Below are 18195 nucleotides of genomic sequence, written 5' to 3'. Positions count from 1 at the left end.
CAGCTCGATTTCAACAGATCCTTACATGATGATACATAATAAACAGCTAGGATTTTGCAAATCTATGAACAAGTCTGGTGACAGACGGAATATTTATAAAGTTTAAAGGACATTTAGCGTAAATTGTATACATGTATGCACGTAGAATACGTGATTATTTGTTTTTTGTTTCTTGTTTGTTTCTGTCTTTCTGGCATTATATCTCCCTAAATTATCTAATAACTCAGTCAGTGAACTTGTCAACATAATACATACCTAAAGTTTACATTAGAAAGGTATATTAAATTAATGTAAACTAAATCAGCTCTTTCCTAATTAAGAATGGACTTCAGTATGGTAAAAGAAATCACGAAAAAATGTGATCCCTCAGAATCATAAATCACAACAAAATTACATGAAAATTGCAGACTCGGTTTAATTGAGTCTATACATCAGGGATGACACAGTTCAACATCCATCCCTCAAGCCCCCTAGCACCGGCTTGAGCGGTACTGAGGTAAAGGTTCGTTTTCTCCTTGGAGGTGGTACATGTATTACCTTAATCTCATATAGAGAGTATTTGAAGATTAGAAGGGATATGTATCTAGAAGTTTTGTTTAATATGTTTAATAATTTCGTTGTTGTTGTGTTGTTTGTTGTTGTTGTTGTTGTTTTGATAACGTGAACTCATTTTCTGCACTTGTAACTTAATTAACTTTTTCACATCCAACAACTTCTCAAATAATTAAATTTTATTTCCCTGTTTGAAATGATAGAGTGATGAATATTCAACATCTAAAACAAACAGGCTTGTTGTTTAGTAAGCTGTTGGCTAACAAAGTTTAGCCAGCGACCATTCCATTTGGTTAAAAACAGTTACATATGAACACGTGTTTGTTGTCATTCCCATCTGCCGCCAAACTACACCTATAATTTACGAAGATATTTTAGTATAATTCTGTTTATCTGAAAAGAAACTCAAATATTTTACATTAACCAGTGCAGTTGTTTTGTTAATAAGATGCATTTCGAATTAAACCAACATCAAACGGTGATGAAATCATAGAACATTATGTTAGCATATGGTAAGTATAATCCTTAATAATATAAAAGTATTAACGTTTATATGCCGTCGATAGGTAAAAAAAAAACAAGACTACTCTTACCTTAAACGGATATATATATATAAGACAAAATTCCAACAAGATTTATTTCAATAAACAGCTTTGTTTCGTTTGTGTACGTTTGTCTTAGAGTATATTTCCGAAGAGTTAGAAATGCTGGTATACAAAGTCTTTCTGAGTGTTCTTGTTGCGGCTGCTGTGATAACAGAATGCTATACTATTAGCTTTAGTGAACCTATTTCAATTGGAACAGGTATAACGTTACCGTAGTCTTGTTTTCATTTTAATCCTACAGTTATATATCTATTGAAATAGAATTTCGTAATAAGAGTTTCATATTTCACTCATTTTATAAATTAGTTTTGAAATACAGAATGATAATATGATATACTTCAGTTAAAATTGTTTGTGTGTAAAATAGGTTATTAAAACAGTTTATTAATATATAGTAAATGGATATAAAATAAAGTTCTGCGAATACAAACTGACAAAGATGCTGCCTAAATCAAAGATCCATGACGCCGAAGCGTGTCTAACATGTTCATGTAACAAAAAAAGTTTGAAATGCAAAGAGTAAGTTTTTTTACAACTTATCTTCAAAGAAACAAGCTCAAAACAGAATTTGAATTCATCATACTAGAAGACATTTTGTTTAAAAAACGTAGCACACACAACGTTTGATTTAAAATTATATCCAATGACTTTAAAAAAATATTTTTTGTACAAATCTATTTTAACTTTAACAGCGGGTAGAAGACCTGATAAGTCATGATCAAAATCAGAATTCATTAAGTAGAGGAACCATAAAAGCTATGCCTTAATTATAACCAAAAGTTTTTATTGTAATTACAACTCTTTAAAATTTAACAACAGTCAATTCTTACCAGCCCTGTACAAAACATAGATGTTAATAACAAAATTGAAGCTAAATCATTTTCATGATGTGCAGTTTTTAATACTTTTATTAATTTAACTGAAAAACTATTATATTAAAAAGCTACATTTTGTTTTTATTGGTGGTGATGCATGCTTTCACTTTATTTCAGTTATAATAAAATACCTGGTTGTAAATTGGTGCCAGGAGGGTTGTTGACCCAGAACCCATTTGACGAAAAATGGATAGTTATGATTGATAGGTTAATTAAGAGTATATATGTAGGTAAATACCGAGTTCTACAAGTGAGAACCCAGGTAAATGTGTCTTTTTCATAGTAATAGTTAGATTATTTCATCTATGTTATTCACAATACATGTACATACATATTTTACAAATTTACATTTTATCAATTTAAATATTAAATATCAAAGAAAATTAAAAGAAAATTTAAATAATAAAGCATGTATTGGCAGCAATATACACATTGTTTTTCATTATTAAAAGTAAAATTCAATTATCACTGTCTGGCATAATTTCATACGTGATGTCTGGCAAATTATTCATAGCAGAAACTAAATCAGCCCTGGCTGGCAATCAAAGATAACATGTTTCTCATCTTCAACAACAGCTTGAGCATTAAAACAGGAAAATCTTAGTTTGTAAAAAAAAATCATAACAAATAAACACTCCATCCGAAATAGTTTTGCTCATGTATGCTTTATAGGCTGCACATAATTAAAAGCACACAATAATAATAATAATAATAATAATAATAATAATAATAATAATAATAATAATAATGATAATAATAACTTTGTTTTGGAGATTTGACATGTAATTATTAACTTAGGCAAATACAATCAGATTGTACAATCAGAATAATTCCTTCAGAAATATTTAACGTGTTTTCGATGCAATCCTGTTGATGAATAAAACACATACATGTATTTTTCGCCATACATTACTTAAGAAATTGTAGTTCAAAATGCATTTTATGATCTGATGCTTTCTATATAAAGCAGTATACTTCACTTTTAGACTGTGACTGGGGGCTGGACGAATATATACTTGAAACTTCTTGTAATCGATGTAAGTAATTTACTATACAATTTTAGTTCCTTTTTTAAGTAAAAAGTTAAGCTTTTGTCATGGGCTCGTCGGCGCTACTACTGTACGGGTACAATGTCATATGTGATAATTTCACGCACATAAATTAATTATTTTACAGTTCGCGATGATCTACCTTAAATCATCAAATGAATAGGATACATTTGTTTATTTAAGAAAGATAAGTCTTTTGAGAGTTTTGAAATTAACTCAATGAAAACACATCAATAAAAACAAACACAACTCTTTTACGGTTTAAAGCCTTGAAAATAAGTTTAAGAGTATACTTTAAATCCAAAGTTATATATAATTAGACTTGATTGTATTTATGGAATGTTTATCAGTATTGCATTTTTGATTGATTTCAAATCGTTTATTATTATTGAATTTTTGTTTCTTACAACCCTATTAGGAAAGGACTGTTTTATAAAGATGTTTTGTTTAAGATCTTAATAACTGTTCTTAACTTGTAGACATTCAAGAATTTTACGAAACTTATTTCCCCCATCATTTCAAAGTTGTTCTAATTAAATGATGAAAAAGAAAATATTTGTTATTTTTGTTATTTATGGTATGACTTATTGAATGCCTTTGTTTCAAAAGCTGAAGTGTGCACAAATAGTTCATGTGGGGTAAACTTAGTTTCAATCGTTGATATAGTAGAAATTTACGACTATAATAGATTCCATCAATATTTGAATGATATATGTTTGCAGAGACTTTGTGATCTGAAGATATTTGACCCTTTAAACGGAATCATCCAGATAACTGAAGACCCTTGCTCACTTGGGAAAGTGAAGTGTTCTAAATGTAAGAAATATAGCAACGTCTTCTGATGTTGTTGTTTTCTTTGTTGTTGTTGTTGTTTTTTGTTGTTGTTTTTTTGGAGGTTTTTTTTTTGTGATGAATAACAACAAGACTTATGAAGTAGGTTGTCAGTAAAGTCTGTTAATAGTATTTGTAGCGTACGTTCTGTATATAAATACAATATTGACGCTAAACAATCGGTACTTTATCTTTTTCTACAACCATTGTACTAGTATTTAACTAGAAAAAGACATTAATACTGTCATGGTTTTCCCATTGGTTTCTATTTGCTTACACGTACATGTATTTTGCTCTACAACTAGAAACGTGTCATAGATATAACTACAAAAGAATGCTTGTTAAGTTTCATTGATATTTTTGTTTTAAATAATGAAGATTTGTAATTAGGTAATTAGATAAGAATGAGTATTGCCTGGATTAAATGAGATTATTCTGAAATTAATTATCAAGATAATGTTCTATTCATATCGATTTCTGTTTCAGGTAAATAATTAAATGAAACTACATCAGAAATAAGAATGGTCATTGGTCAATGTCGTTCTTTGTTTGATTGTACTATTAAAGGAAATATCTATGTCTTTGTTCAGTTGTATATTATTAGTATTTGGTGTCGTCTCATGACAATCGTCTTACACAAAGGCTGACTTAAAAGCAAACATTTTAGAGGAACTATTTTGGAGCATATTTGACGAGTTGCTAAGGCTTTTCGTCTTTAGGACACCCCCATCATATCATGTCATATAAGGAAATTATCCATTTAGTTATTTTTAATTATAATCAGTCTAAAATTTATTTGAAAAAAGAGTGTTATATAGAGTAGAAAATACAAATAATATGTTTTATCTTTTTGGCTAAAAGCCACAGCTTCATTTCAAAAAATATATGTATTGCTTGAAGACGGTATTCAAAACAGCTTTTAAAATTGTTAATGGGCTTTCTTAAATCTTCCTCTTAACAATCTACTATATTCTTATGTTACCTTATAGCGTTTGGAGCCTATGTGTACGAGAAACCAGCTGACCGCAAATTTAACATGCATGTACGGACCAGTTGATTCGTGTACCTACGACGCATACCCAAGACCACTATACCCGGAGCACCCACCTTAGCAATCGCTTCCAAATTGACACAGCTATTGCTGCTAACACCCCTAGTACACATATCAACTTATTATACTGTAAAGACAATTTTTTGCATAATTGTGACCAGAGCTGCATCAGTACTAAAGGTGTAGTACTTAAGTACCAGTACCAGTACTTGGCAAATTATGCAGTATCATTACCAGTCTCAGTACTAGATTTTAGCTCTGTACTGCAGTACCAGTATATTTTTGGGGGAAGTAATTAAGTATCAGTACCATTACTTTTATTTATTCATCAAAGTTTGAAAAAATACACAGTTTCAAACAATAATTGCAAATATTATTCAGTAAAGAAATAAAATCGTAATTTACTTTAAAGTTAACATAACATTTTTACAACTTTAATGTTTTAACATACTTTTTACAAACAATATTTACAACATATATTCATGTCCTATCTTATTGTTTAGTAACCAGTCAACTGTAATACAATGCAATCATCTATCATTTAAAACACAACAGTCTTTTGTTGCCTTTCACACCTTCACACCTGTGTTCAATTTATACCAAAGTAAATAACAACTTTTTATGGTGCTAACAATGTCACTTGAAATAGGATTATTTAGAACAGAAGAAATTAACTAGTTATTATTTTGGTATTTTACTAGTAAATACAAAGTAATGAAATATTTTAATAAGGATATTTTAGGGTTAAGAGTTATTGAGTCTGTTTATCTCAATTTAATTTTTACTTAAAGTATTTGGTGCTTTTTTATGATGAATACTATGTTAACATTTGAAGGAATATTGCAGCAAATTATCTATAGATTTTATAACTTACTTTTTCACAAAAATAAAATAATGTAATTGACAGCTTTATTTAATGAGAAAAAAATGAAGCTTTTTTTATCAAAACCAAAAGTACTGCTCAGTATTGCAGTAGCAGTACCATTTTTTAAGATAGTAATGCAGTACCAGTACCATAAGTAGCAAAATTTTGTAAGAGTAATTCAGTATCAGTACCAGTACTAGCAAAATCGCTGCAGTACGTACTGCAGTACCAGTAATGCAGCTCTGATTTTGACCTCTTTTTCGACCGGAGGCCGTCTGATTTCACCTTGACTTCCGCTAAAATTAATTACTTTTTAACACAATCTCATGGTTTCAAATTTTCTACACAACCATAAGATGATGCTTCATATCAAATATATAAAAAAGCATAGGAAAAAGTATTATACAATGTAGATGATTGCGATTATAAAGCACCCAGATTTATGCTAATTATCGTGAAAATTTTGAAAATGTTTATAAAGTAGATTATTGTAAAAAGGACATGCCTACTGTTTAACCTTTTTGATTTATATTTATATAGAGAAAATAATAAAAGGATAGAAATACAAACAAAATACAAAAGGAATTGAATTTACTTGGAACTAGGTTAATTCTATGATTATATCTTAAAGTAACTATATTACCATTTTTTGTTTCAAAACTGGGCCCGTCACTTGAGTCACTCATTTTCGCATAAAATACAAAATAAAGAAACAACTAGCCTAACTCTGATGGTTGATTTTTAAGTTATAAGATTCGGATACGAAGATAAATTCTTTGCATGCAAATACATGTATACTTCACTGTAACATTTGTTAAGTGCTTGAATTGCCTACTGACTTACATATACATTTTTAAGCTGTTCTTTCAGATTTTGAACATATACATTTAATATTTAAAAAAAAGCTCTTGAACTTAACTCGAAAACATACGTTTTGATTTTTAAGTTTGTCCATAAACATGAAACCTGGATTTCCAGTACGTTTTACGAGTGGTTTTAACTTTAACCTGATCCCCTTTCAAAATTCCGATGTGTTTAGTTCCGCCCATGTTTTCTCGTTAAAGGGCATACGCTTTATATTACTTGGGGACCATGCGCCGCTTTAAATGGACTGGCACAACTGTGTCTCATTGAAGGTTCCATGATAACCGCCGTATGAACACTGCGGATGCTTCTAAATTCAAAACGTTTAAATGTTGAATTCTGCTTAAGCCGGTGCTAGGGGGTGTGGGCGGCAATTTGCACTTGACAGTAGCGTCCATGAACAGGATCAATCTTACTGAGCTTGCAACATTTTCAGTTTTACCGTGTTCGGCTTTCTTTAGGGATTCTCTATTAAATGACATCTTTTATATCCGAGTGACCAGTTTTTGATTTTTATTTCAGAATCTTCTATGTGAAAAAATAAAACAATGAACTCGAATTACCTTGAATATGTAAACCCATTGACTTACTTCTGTTAAGTTACCACATTGAAATCATTAAGCTTTGAGATTTATTTTGAGCACTTAAAAAATATCATCAACGTTACAAGAGTTAAGGAGATAAAAGTTAGAAACCATTTTGCGACATTTGTATCATTATAAGCACCGCTCTTCATGGAACATCGCGTAATTGTCATATTGAAAGTTTCATGATAACCACCATAAGAAGATAGCTGTGGATATTTCTTAATTCAATATTTATTTTCATGAGTTAATTTTGAAATTTGCTTAAGCCGATGCTAGGGACGTGGACGGTAGATTGTAATTACTGTCCTGAGCCTATTGTTACATTTCAAAAAGACCATTTACAATGTTAAAAAATAGATTAGGCAGATTGAAGAATCAGAAATAAAAGACGGCATAAGCATGCATACTGAACACGTGCAAAATGTCAGTAAAATTATACAACTTTTATCATGAATAAATTTGCATCTTAGAAATGTTTTATTTGTTTATTTTTAAAAGTATCACTAGTCCTGAAAACACGTTTAGCTATTACGTTTCAAATACGTGAAAGGCAGTACTTTTGTGCACTGGCAGATACATATGTGTATTTTGTACACATAAAAGTATGGAGATTTAAGCACATGGCATGTGGTTGTTGCACAAATAAGATAAAAAAAAGAAAACAAGAGAAATAAATTCATTAAAATCGACAGAAAAAATGACAAAAAAATGAGAAAAAGTAATTAAAAAAATAAGAAATAATAGTGGGCAGGACGTTGAATTTGAACTAACTGTTTGCTTTACCAAGTGAGCTTCAAGCCTTTTATCTAATTGTAACGCCTCCGATGCAGGATAATAATGCTTAATTGGACTTTTCCATGTACCGTTATGTCAAAATCATCATCCCAGGACAGTACCACTACTGTCCATGTACAGTCTAAAGTCGAGCCTGCAACAATTTCATTTTTGCAATTTGGGTGTTCGTTAAAGATACCGTTATTTATTTTGTTTGACTTTGTCTAGTATTAGCTCTAAGATGGACGTTCTATTGCCAACAAGACACTCTTATTGTAACGTCCCGCATAGAGAAATAGTGAAAGTCGTATAGAATGACTTGTTGATACACAATAATAATTGAATTAGTCTAATCTTATCATTTACATTCAAAAGTTAAAATATTAAGTACAAGAAAAATAACAGATTTTTGTTTTTTGTTAAAATTTAGTTTCGTTCAAAAAATTCAAATTTGCGAAATTATTCTGGCAATATTCATCGGGGTCTACTTTAATTGAAAAAAGTAAATTGTTTAATTTAATATGTGTTATAAAGTAACTTGTATAGCTACTCCCAATTTACAAAAATATTTTATAAAGTGCCAATATTCCGAACAAGGGATTTTCATATCATAAAACACCTGTTTGTATAAGAACAAAAAGTATTAATAATATCATTTGCGGTACACTGATTGAATTATTTTCATACAAACAAGAAAAGTCGATGTATTCAATTAGACCAGTGATCTCCATTGCTGTCAGAGATGCAGTTGAAATAGTGATGAAATAAAGCAGTATGTATCAAAATAGCTATAGTCATAATTATCATTATTATTACAATAGTTGATTTAAAATTGATTACAACTTTAAAAAAATTCGTAAATATAAACATACTAAAATAATTTTTATAAATTGTTAAAAGGTATGCTAATAGATTATTAGAGATCTGTCAAAATTTTCTTTCAAACGAAAATACGTATCTACATTATATAACATACTTCCTTATTTTTACGGTATATTTTTCTCTTTTTGTCTTTAATTTATTGTTTTAAAATAGTTTAAAAGTACATGTAAATAAGATAATGAAATCGTTACTACACAATGCTAAAATACTTACAATGGATCAAATTAGTCGAGCTAATGATGTAAATAATGATAAATTAAACGCTTAATGTACAGTTGTATTTTAATAAGAATAAAATGAGTAACAGTAAAATAATATCAAATTCTTTTTTCTCCTCCATTCAACATTTTCATAGAATGTAAAACTTTATCACCTCAATACAGAACAACGCTTAAAAATATCAACGACGATGAAGAAAATTATCTTTTAAAAATAATTTTAATATAAAATATATGTTTTTGTCCTAGTAAAAAATGCTTACAGTGTGTACAATATGACGTGCTTCTATCAAGACACAAGGATCATGAATGACATTCGATTGTTGGCTAAAAGTGTTAATCGTACAAAGCCTCTGTAAGGAGATATGAGATCAGAATTTACAATATGATGCCACTGTGTTATATCATACCTTGACAACAATACTGGTAACATCAAGATTATTACTAAAATTAATTGAAATAACCATTCAGTAAACAAATATTATCAATGACTGACATTCGGATCATTTTAGAGTCAAACTAGCAAAGAACTATTTTAAAGATTTAGCCAACTGACCCTTTGCTGGTTAAGTTTCATTATGATTGAATCGAAAGTAATGAATAATTATTCTGTCTAACATTATTTTCATAGACCTTACTTATAAAAGTGACCAAAAGACTTACATTCATTACAAGTAGATTCAAGTATATATTAACCCGTCACAACCTGACAAAGAAAGATTGCTACCATGAGAATATATAGATGATATTATTTTAATGGAAATTGAGCAAAACATTTAAGGAATGCTTCATTTATAATAACACAAAGATGATAATTAAAGAATAATGTAGCGAACTATTCGACATTTGTCTGAACAAAAAAAGATAATTTGCATGACTACATATCAAAAGCCTAGATGTCATACTTCACAAAAAAATAAAGTTAACTTGATTAATTGTAATTAAAGTATTATTTCAAGAATTTTAGCATAGTTGTATGTAAGACTTATACAAATAAAAGATGTCAGTAATTGAATGATGAATTCTATACACATTGCAGTTAATATTTTAGGCAACGTTCTTAAGAATAAATCATGTGCTTCTTAAATGTTTTGTGTAAGAATTTTTTTTTATCTCAATTATTTTTTTTTTTCACATTTTTGTTTTTGCTGCATTAATGATATTAGCTGCTGGATTACATTTTAGTACGTAAAGGATTTTTTGCCAAATAGATTTCTTTGGTCCTTCGTTTCGTGGTGTAATTGTGGTGAAAAATAAATTATATGGGCGAATAACATGATCCTATACTTTATACTGGTGACATTACACATCTGTGCATAAACAATTTACAGACTCCTTATAGGTAAAAGACAAACATTCAGAAACTTAATATTTAAAATCTAAGATTAAGATTTAAAATCTTTGCCTATCTTTGCTTATCTTCGCAATCATTTATGTTTGACATCATATAAAAATTGTAAGAAATTAATGTACTATCCGTGCCTGCAGAACCTGGTATCTACCAACATATTAACCCTGAATCCATTTATCAACCATAACTTTCCATTTTTTATCAAATGGATTCTGCGTGAATTTACCTCCTGGCATTTGTCAAAACCTGGTTAACTACTTATTCTGAAATGAATACAATTATGTTCAATTTATATAAATATTTTGTTAATTTCAACTGAAGATCTTTACACGGATTTAAGTGAATCTGAGTACATGTAGTTAAAGCCAATGTTTTGATGTTATTATTGAACAATCTTGAATATTGACAAACACAGATAAATCAAACCCATTTTTGCAACTTAAAACAAAGCCAGTATCAATACAGTAGTCATTGTAAGCATTTTATGTTTAATAAGAGCCCATCTGCCCGTTATGTCATAAAAACAGCTTTAGTTGTCGAGTGCGTACCCCGGACATGTCACCAGTCAAGCACTACTTACTGGGTTAATTTTAAAACACAAAGTGGTTATGCAATATCCACTGTGTAGGACAGTAGGTAACTGTACAGTGGTTATTGAGCACCTTAACACACAGTTACCTGAAACTATTATAAAGGAGGATGTATCCCAGATAAGTGCCTCACGCATCTTAGCACACTTTCTAGTCGTTCATACGAGTACAATAGACATTTGGTTGTACTTATTTTATTATATCCGAGTATAAATACTATAGATATCATCTGCTTTATAAGCTGTCACAAATGTAAATGTACAATTTGACATACATCCTAAAAGCAACAAATATACATACATTTTGTATAACAACAAATAGACATAATTCTAATAGCAACAAATAGACATACATTCTAATAACACAAGTAGACATACATTCTGATAACAACAATTAATTAGACATAATTCTTATACCAACAAAAACACATACACACTAATAGTAAAACAACAAACATACATACATTCTAATACTAGTAGTAATAACAACATATATAGACATAAATTGTAATAGCAACAAATAGACATACATTCTGTTAACAGCAAAATGATATACATTTTAATAGTAATAACAAACATACATACATTCTAATACTAGTAGTAATGTTTTCTATTACAAGTTCATGACAAACAAGTCTAAGCATCACGTATCTTTGATTTAGGCAGCATCTTCGTCAGTTTATACTCGCAGAAATGTATCATTTCTCCATTTTCTACAAATATATAATGCAAGAATTTAAAAGCAAAGTTTAGATATTTACTGAAAATATCTTAAATAAAATTAATAGTTTTTGTCTTTGGCACCAAAAGGCACTATTGATGCTAACAAAAATGAAATTGTAATATCAGCACTTTCAATTTTTATTTGATTGCTTTAAAAATCATTTAAAACAGATAATGTCAAAATAAAAAAGTTAAAGAATAGCATACCATTTCCTATTGAATTTAATGATTTGAATGAATGGTATGATATAACATTCCGTGATTAATTGACTGCCACAATAATAATCAAATATGCTTGATATAAAAACATTATGTTTGTTATAGCAAGACTCAAGTCCATGTGAGTTCATATTAACGCAAAACATTAACCCTGTAATTTTATTTGGCAGATGTTGTGATGAATGTTATTGCTAAAGAGATTTACGTCTTATGTCATTAACGTTTTTCTTTGATTCTATAACAAGATAAACGTGTACCACTCTCAAACGTACGTTAATATGGATTATTATATCCTTAATTGCTTATCATTTGCATATTATATCTATATATAATTGCATTACTTAAACACTTCGTTGCATGTTCTAATGTTACACGGTGAAGAACGGTTTAATGGTGTAAGTTAAGTTAGCACTGCTCGATTTCAGCAGATCTTCATACATTATCATAAATAATATACACCTTTGCAAATCTATGAACAAGTCTGGTGGCAGACGGAAGATTTTATAAAGATTATAGGAAATTTAGCGTAAATTTTGTATGCACGTAGAATACGCGAAATTATTTGTTTGTTTATTGTTTGTTGTTTGTTTCTGCCTTTACATCATATCTCTCTGAACTAGAAGTTTCACAAATTTCATTCAGTATGTGAACTTGTCAACCTGAAGCACAGCTACAGTTTATATTAGCAATGCGCATTTGATGTTTATTAAATCAGGTCTTTTTTATTTAATAATTGGCATCAATATGGTAAAAAAAATATTTGGAAAAAAGTATCTGGAAAAAAGTGTGATCCCTCCGAAGCATTGATCACTACAAAATTACATGACAATTGCCGACTCGGTTTGATTAAATCTGTACATGAGGGATAATGAAAAAGTGCAACATCCCTCACGCCCCCTAGCACCGGCTTGAGCGGTACTCAGGTAAAGGTTCCTATTATTTTGGGAAGGTGGTATTACCTTAACCTCATCTATAGGGTATTGGAAGATGAAAGGGGATATGTATCTAGAAGATTTTTATGTTTCATTTTTTGTTGTTGTTGATGTTTATAACTCATTTACTGCACATTTAATTTAATAAACTTTTTCACATCCAACAACTCTTCAAATAATGAAATTTATTTTCTTTGCTTTTATGAAATGATAGAGTGGTGAATATTCAACATCTCCAAGAAACAGGCTTGTTGTTTAGTTAGCTGTTGGCTATCAAAGGTTCGCCAGTTTTCATTTCATTTGGTCGTTACAGATGTGCATAAGTTTAAGCCCAACTGCCGCCAAACTACACCTAAGATTTACGAAGATATTTTAGTATAATTCTGTTAATCTGAAAAGCCACTCAAATATATTGCATTAACCAGTACAGTTTTTGTGTTTATAGGATGCATTTCGAATTAAACCAACATCAAACGGTGATAAAATTATAAGAACATTATGTTAGCATATGGTAAATATAATCTTGAATAATATAAAAGACTTAACGCTTATATGCAATCTATAGGTAAAAACAAGACGTGTCTGACATATTAAAGGACAAATTCCAACAAGATTTATTTCAATAGACAGTTTTGTTTCGTTTGCGTACATTTAGAGTTAGAGTATATTTCCAGAGTTAGAAATGCTGGTATACAAAGTCTTTCTGAGTGTTCTTGTTGCGGCTGCTGTGATAACAGAATGCTATACTATTAGCTTTAGTGAACCTATTTCAACTGGAACAGGTATAACGTTACTGTTGTCTTGTTTTCATTTTAATCCTACAGTTATACTTTTAATGAAATAGAATTTCGTAATAAGAGTTTCACATTTCATTCATTTGATAAATCAGTTTTGAAATAAAGAATGTTAAAATGATACAATTCAGTTAAAAATTGTTTGTGTGTAAAATAGATTATTGAAACATTTTATATTAATGTATAGTACATGGAGAAAAAATAAAGTTCTGCGAGTACAAACTGACAAAGATGCTGCCTAAATCAAAGATACTTGATGCCGAAGCGTGTCTAACATGTTCATGTAACAAAAAAAGTTTGAAATGCAAAGAGTAAGATTTTTACAACTTATTTTTCAATAAGAAACAAAGTCAAAACAGCATTTGAATTTATGTATCATGCTTGAAGACATTTCGTTTAAGTAACGTAGCACAACGTACGTTTTATTTAAATTTTATCCATTCATTAACAATAAAAATGCCTCTAGAAAAATTATGTTTTGTACAAATGAGCAAAGCAGTATCTATTATAACTTTTACAGCAGATAGAAGTCATGATCAAAGTCAGAATTCATTAAGTAGAGGAACCATAAAAGCTATGCCTTAATAATAATCAAAAGTTTCTGTCTTTATTATTGTTACAACTCTTTGGAATTTAACAACAGTCAATCTTACCAGTCCTGTGCAAAACATAGATTTTAATAGTAATAGAAAGTTCGTTTTTATGATGTGGAGATTTTAACAATTTTATTAGTTTAACTGAATAACTATTGTATCAAAAATCTACATTTTGTTTTATATGGATCTTAAATTGATGGTGATGCATGCTTACACTGTATTTCAGTTATGATAAAATACCTGGTTGTAAATTGATGCCAGGAGGATTATTGACTCAGAACCCATTTGACAAAAAATGGATAGTTATGATTGATATGTTAATTAAGAGTATATATGTGGGTAAATACCGGGTACTACAAGTAAGAACGCAGGTAAATGTGTCTTTTTCATAGTTATAGTTAGTTATTTTATCTATGTTACTCACAATATGTACATGTGCATACATATTTTACGTATATACATTTGATTAATGACCTTTATATAAACATTTCTTTCCAATTTTATGACCTAGAATTTTTTTTCCTTCTATCAATTTGAATATTGAAGCAGGTTTTGCCAGCAATTATAATTTCTTTTCGTTATAAAAAAAACTCAAATAAGAAAAGCATTGATGCAAAGCATCAAAGGGCGTCCAAGCAAGAAATGGAGCAAGTGACGATGAACTGGTAGACATCTGATGACCAGATATCTTCTTATAAACTTTTCAATGGTTAATTGGATTTTACAAGAATTGTATATCATACATTGTTCATCATGAACTTTAATTTGGTATGCTTACTGAAGATTACAATATTAAAATTATTTTCTTTGGAACATACAAAACAGTAGCGCTCTAGTCAAAATGAACTTTTCTATTATATTTTTATTATAAATGTAACAAATATACAAACAGTATATAAAAATTGTAGCAAAGGGACTTATATAGTAATATTACATGTATTTTTTTAATGCAAAACTTAAAAAAAGGTTTCTATTTATACCTGGGACGTACTTAAGATACATTATATAGTTATATTTTGAGATGAAAGTAGAACACACACTGAAAAGCATGAATTTTAAAGTTATCTTATTCGGGATTTTTTGTTGTTGTTAAACGTGTTAACAAAAATAAATGTACATTAAATAAAATCATGAATTGATTTGCATAGCATGTTGATATGGAGAAACATTATTTATCAATACAACGAAAAACTGTTACGTGAATTTTAGAAAGGTATGAGGAAATTCACTAACATCATGTTCATGCGAGTCAAAGGTAGAAAAACTATTTGACATTAGTGATAAGTAAAAAGCTATTGTTAATTTATTAATTGGGAGATCAATCTACTATTTTGTTGAATTGCTTCAAAAACCTCGTCTGACCCACCAGTGTGTTTACATTCCTATCAATAAACCTAAAACACTTTATGTTAGAATTGCAGACGAAAGTTTCTGCTGTTAAATGTCACAGTTTCGGCAAATCAACATTCCACTCAAACCACCATAAAATCGATTGCCTTGAAACAAAATAGAATCAACTTCTTACAGAAAATATTCGGGAAATAAGGGTCGTTTTAAATATTCAGGGCTAAGAATGTCAGAAGTGCAATCAGGGTTATAAAAAAGAAAGAAGCAAAGAACCTACGGATGAGCCAATTTCAAAATGATAATACTTTATTAATGAAAACATAACTATAAATAATTAAAATTACATATATCATGCTCTAGATTACTTTTCCAGTTTTACAATCATGTTAAATCAGTTTAAATCTACTTAGTCTTTATTAAAGTTTTTTTCTGATGTAACCATTGTTTATTCTTGCAATTAAACATTTGTAATATGTTTGTAAATTTGTATAATGTATGAAATGTATTGTTTGTACGAACTGGATAATAAAGAAAATTTAATAATAAAAAATGTTAATACTATGATATAACAATTCGTAAAAAAATGACCTACATTTATACTTAAAATGTTTTTTTAGGTAATTTCATAAAGAGTCAATTTATTGTTAAATATGATAAATAATAGTAATAAAAACTTTGTTTTGAGATTTTGACATGTAATTATAATTATCTTTGGGCAAATAAGATTGTTCAATATTGATGCAATTATTTTAAAATCCTGTTGGTGAATCAAACACATATTTTATGTCATACTTCATGTCAGAAATTGTAGGAAATAAATGAATATTTTCAAAATGCATTTTACGATCTGATGTTTCCTATATATAACCGTATATGTCATTTTTAGGTTGTGGTTGAAATGAATACATACTTTAAACTTCTTGTGATCGATGTAAGTTATTTATTATATAATTTTAGCTCTTTTTGAACGTAAATGATTAGCTATTGTCATGAGCTCGTCGGCGTTGGCGTTACTACAGTAACGAAACAATGTCATATTTGATAATTTTTCGCAGAAAAATTAATTCATTTATCGTTGGCGATGATTTACCTTAGAGCATCAAATGAATAGGACAGATATGTTCATTTAAGAAAGATACCGTTTTATGAGACTTTTGAAATTAACTCAACAAAAACAAATAAATAGTATCTACGGTTTAATGCTTTAGAAATAAGCGCTCTTGCACTTTTGATTGATTTAAAAATCATTTATCATTATTGAATATTTGTGCCTTACAACCTAATTACAAAAGGACTGTTTTATGAAAATGTTTGTTTTTTTTTTTTTAATTAGTATTCAATAACTGTTCAATAATTTAACCAAACTTACTTTCCCCCATCATTTCAATGTTGTTCTAATTAAAGGATAAAAAACGAGTTGTTATTCTAGTTATATATGGTGTGAATTATTGCAAAAGCTGAAGTGTGTGCAAATAAATCATGTGGGGTAAATTTAGTTTCAGTCGTCGATATAGTAGAAATTTACGACTATAAAAGATTCCATTAATATTTGAATGACGTATATGTTTGCAGAGACTTTGTGAACTGAAGATTTATACACATTTTAAAGGAATGTCCAAGATAACTGAAGACCCTTGCTCACTTAGGAAAGTGTTCTAATTGTAATGCTTATCAACAAAACTTAAGAAGTAAGTTTTCAGAAAGTATGTTACTATATAGTATAATTTTGTAGCATAAATTCTGTATATAAATACAAGATTGACGCAAAACATTCGATCGGTACTTTATCTTTTTTAAAAACAACCCTAGTACTAGTATTTACTTAGAAAAAAAAACATTGCATGATTTGCTTACATGTACATGTTTTTTGCTGTATGAATACAAACGTGCCATAGATATTGCTACAAAAGAATGCATGTTATGTTTTTTTGATGAATTTGTTTTTAAATAATGGAGATTTGTAATTAGGTAATTATAATAAACAATAAGGATGAGTATTGTCTCGATTAAAGGAGATTACTTTGAAATTAAATAATTACAAGAATTTTCTATTAATTTTTGTGTTGTTTTCTGTTTCAGGTACAATAATGAAATGAAACTACATCGGAAATAAAAATGTTCATTGATCAATGTCATTCTTTGTTTAATTGTGTAAAAGCACTATTAAAGGAAAATATCTATGTCTCTGTTCAGTTATCTATTTTTAGTATTTGGTGTCGTCTGATGACAATTGTGATACACAAAGGCCCACTTAAAAGCAAACATTTGAGAGGAACTATTGTGGAGTATATTTGACGACTTGCTAAGGCTTTTCGTCTTAAGGTCACCTTCATCATATCATGTTTATGTAAGGAAAGTATCTATCTAGTTACCCTGTATTATACTCAATCTAAGGTTTATTCGAAAAAATAGTCTTACGTAGAGTCGAAAAGAGTCGAAAAGACAAATAATATGTTTTAACTTTTTGGCCAAAAACCACAGTTTCATTTAA

The 18195-nt window shown here is 29.1% G+C and overlaps 2 protein-coding genes and 1 long non-coding RNA gene across 3 annotated transcripts; all 3 read left to right on the top strand.

The window, feature by feature from the left end:
• The first annotated feature begins 1164 nt into the window (after window positions 1–1164).
• LOC132760641 (uncharacterized) lies at window positions 1165–3923 on the top strand. The gene is made up of 5 exons (XM_060752664.1): window positions 1165–1356; window positions 1553–1676; window positions 2150–2294; window positions 3019–3069; window positions 3804–3923. Exons 1-5 carry the CDS (start codon window positions 1257–1259, stop codon window positions 3921–3923), a joined length of 540 nt encoding a protein of 179 aa, XP_060608647.1. The 5' UTR covers window positions 1165–1256.
• A 9516-nt stretch (window positions 3924–13439) lies between these two features.
• LOC132760648 (uncharacterized) lies at window positions 13440–14764 on the top strand. Its single transcript, XM_060752671.1, has 3 exons — window positions 13440–13749; window positions 13949–14072; window positions 14584–14764. The coding sequence occupies exons 1-3, from the start codon at window positions 13650–13652 to the stop codon at window positions 14747–14749; spliced, it is 390 nt and encodes a 129-aa protein (XP_060608654.1). The 5' UTR covers window positions 13440–13649; the 3' UTR covers window positions 14750–14764.
• Window positions 14765–16561: 1797 nt separating this feature from the next.
• Window positions 16562–17926, top strand: LOC132760647 (uncharacterized). Its single transcript, XR_009629866.1, has 3 exons — window positions 16562–16635; window positions 17277–17392; window positions 17784–17926. It is a non-coding gene; the product is annotated as an uncharacterized LOC132760647 (long non-coding RNA).
• The last annotated feature ends 269 nt before the right edge of the window (window positions 17927–18195 follow it).

This window comes from Ruditapes philippinarum, unplaced genomic scaffold, assembly GCF_026571515.1.
Source record: "Ruditapes philippinarum isolate M1 unplaced genomic scaffold, ASM2657151v2 ctg798_1_1_1_1, whole genome shotgun sequence".
In the NCBI taxonomy this organism is placed as follows: domain Eukaryota; kingdom Metazoa; phylum Mollusca; class Bivalvia; order Venerida; family Veneridae; genus Ruditapes; species Ruditapes philippinarum.
The sequence above is the reverse complement of the archived record's forward strand: the minus strand, read 5'-3'. Positions and strand labels throughout refer to the sequence as shown.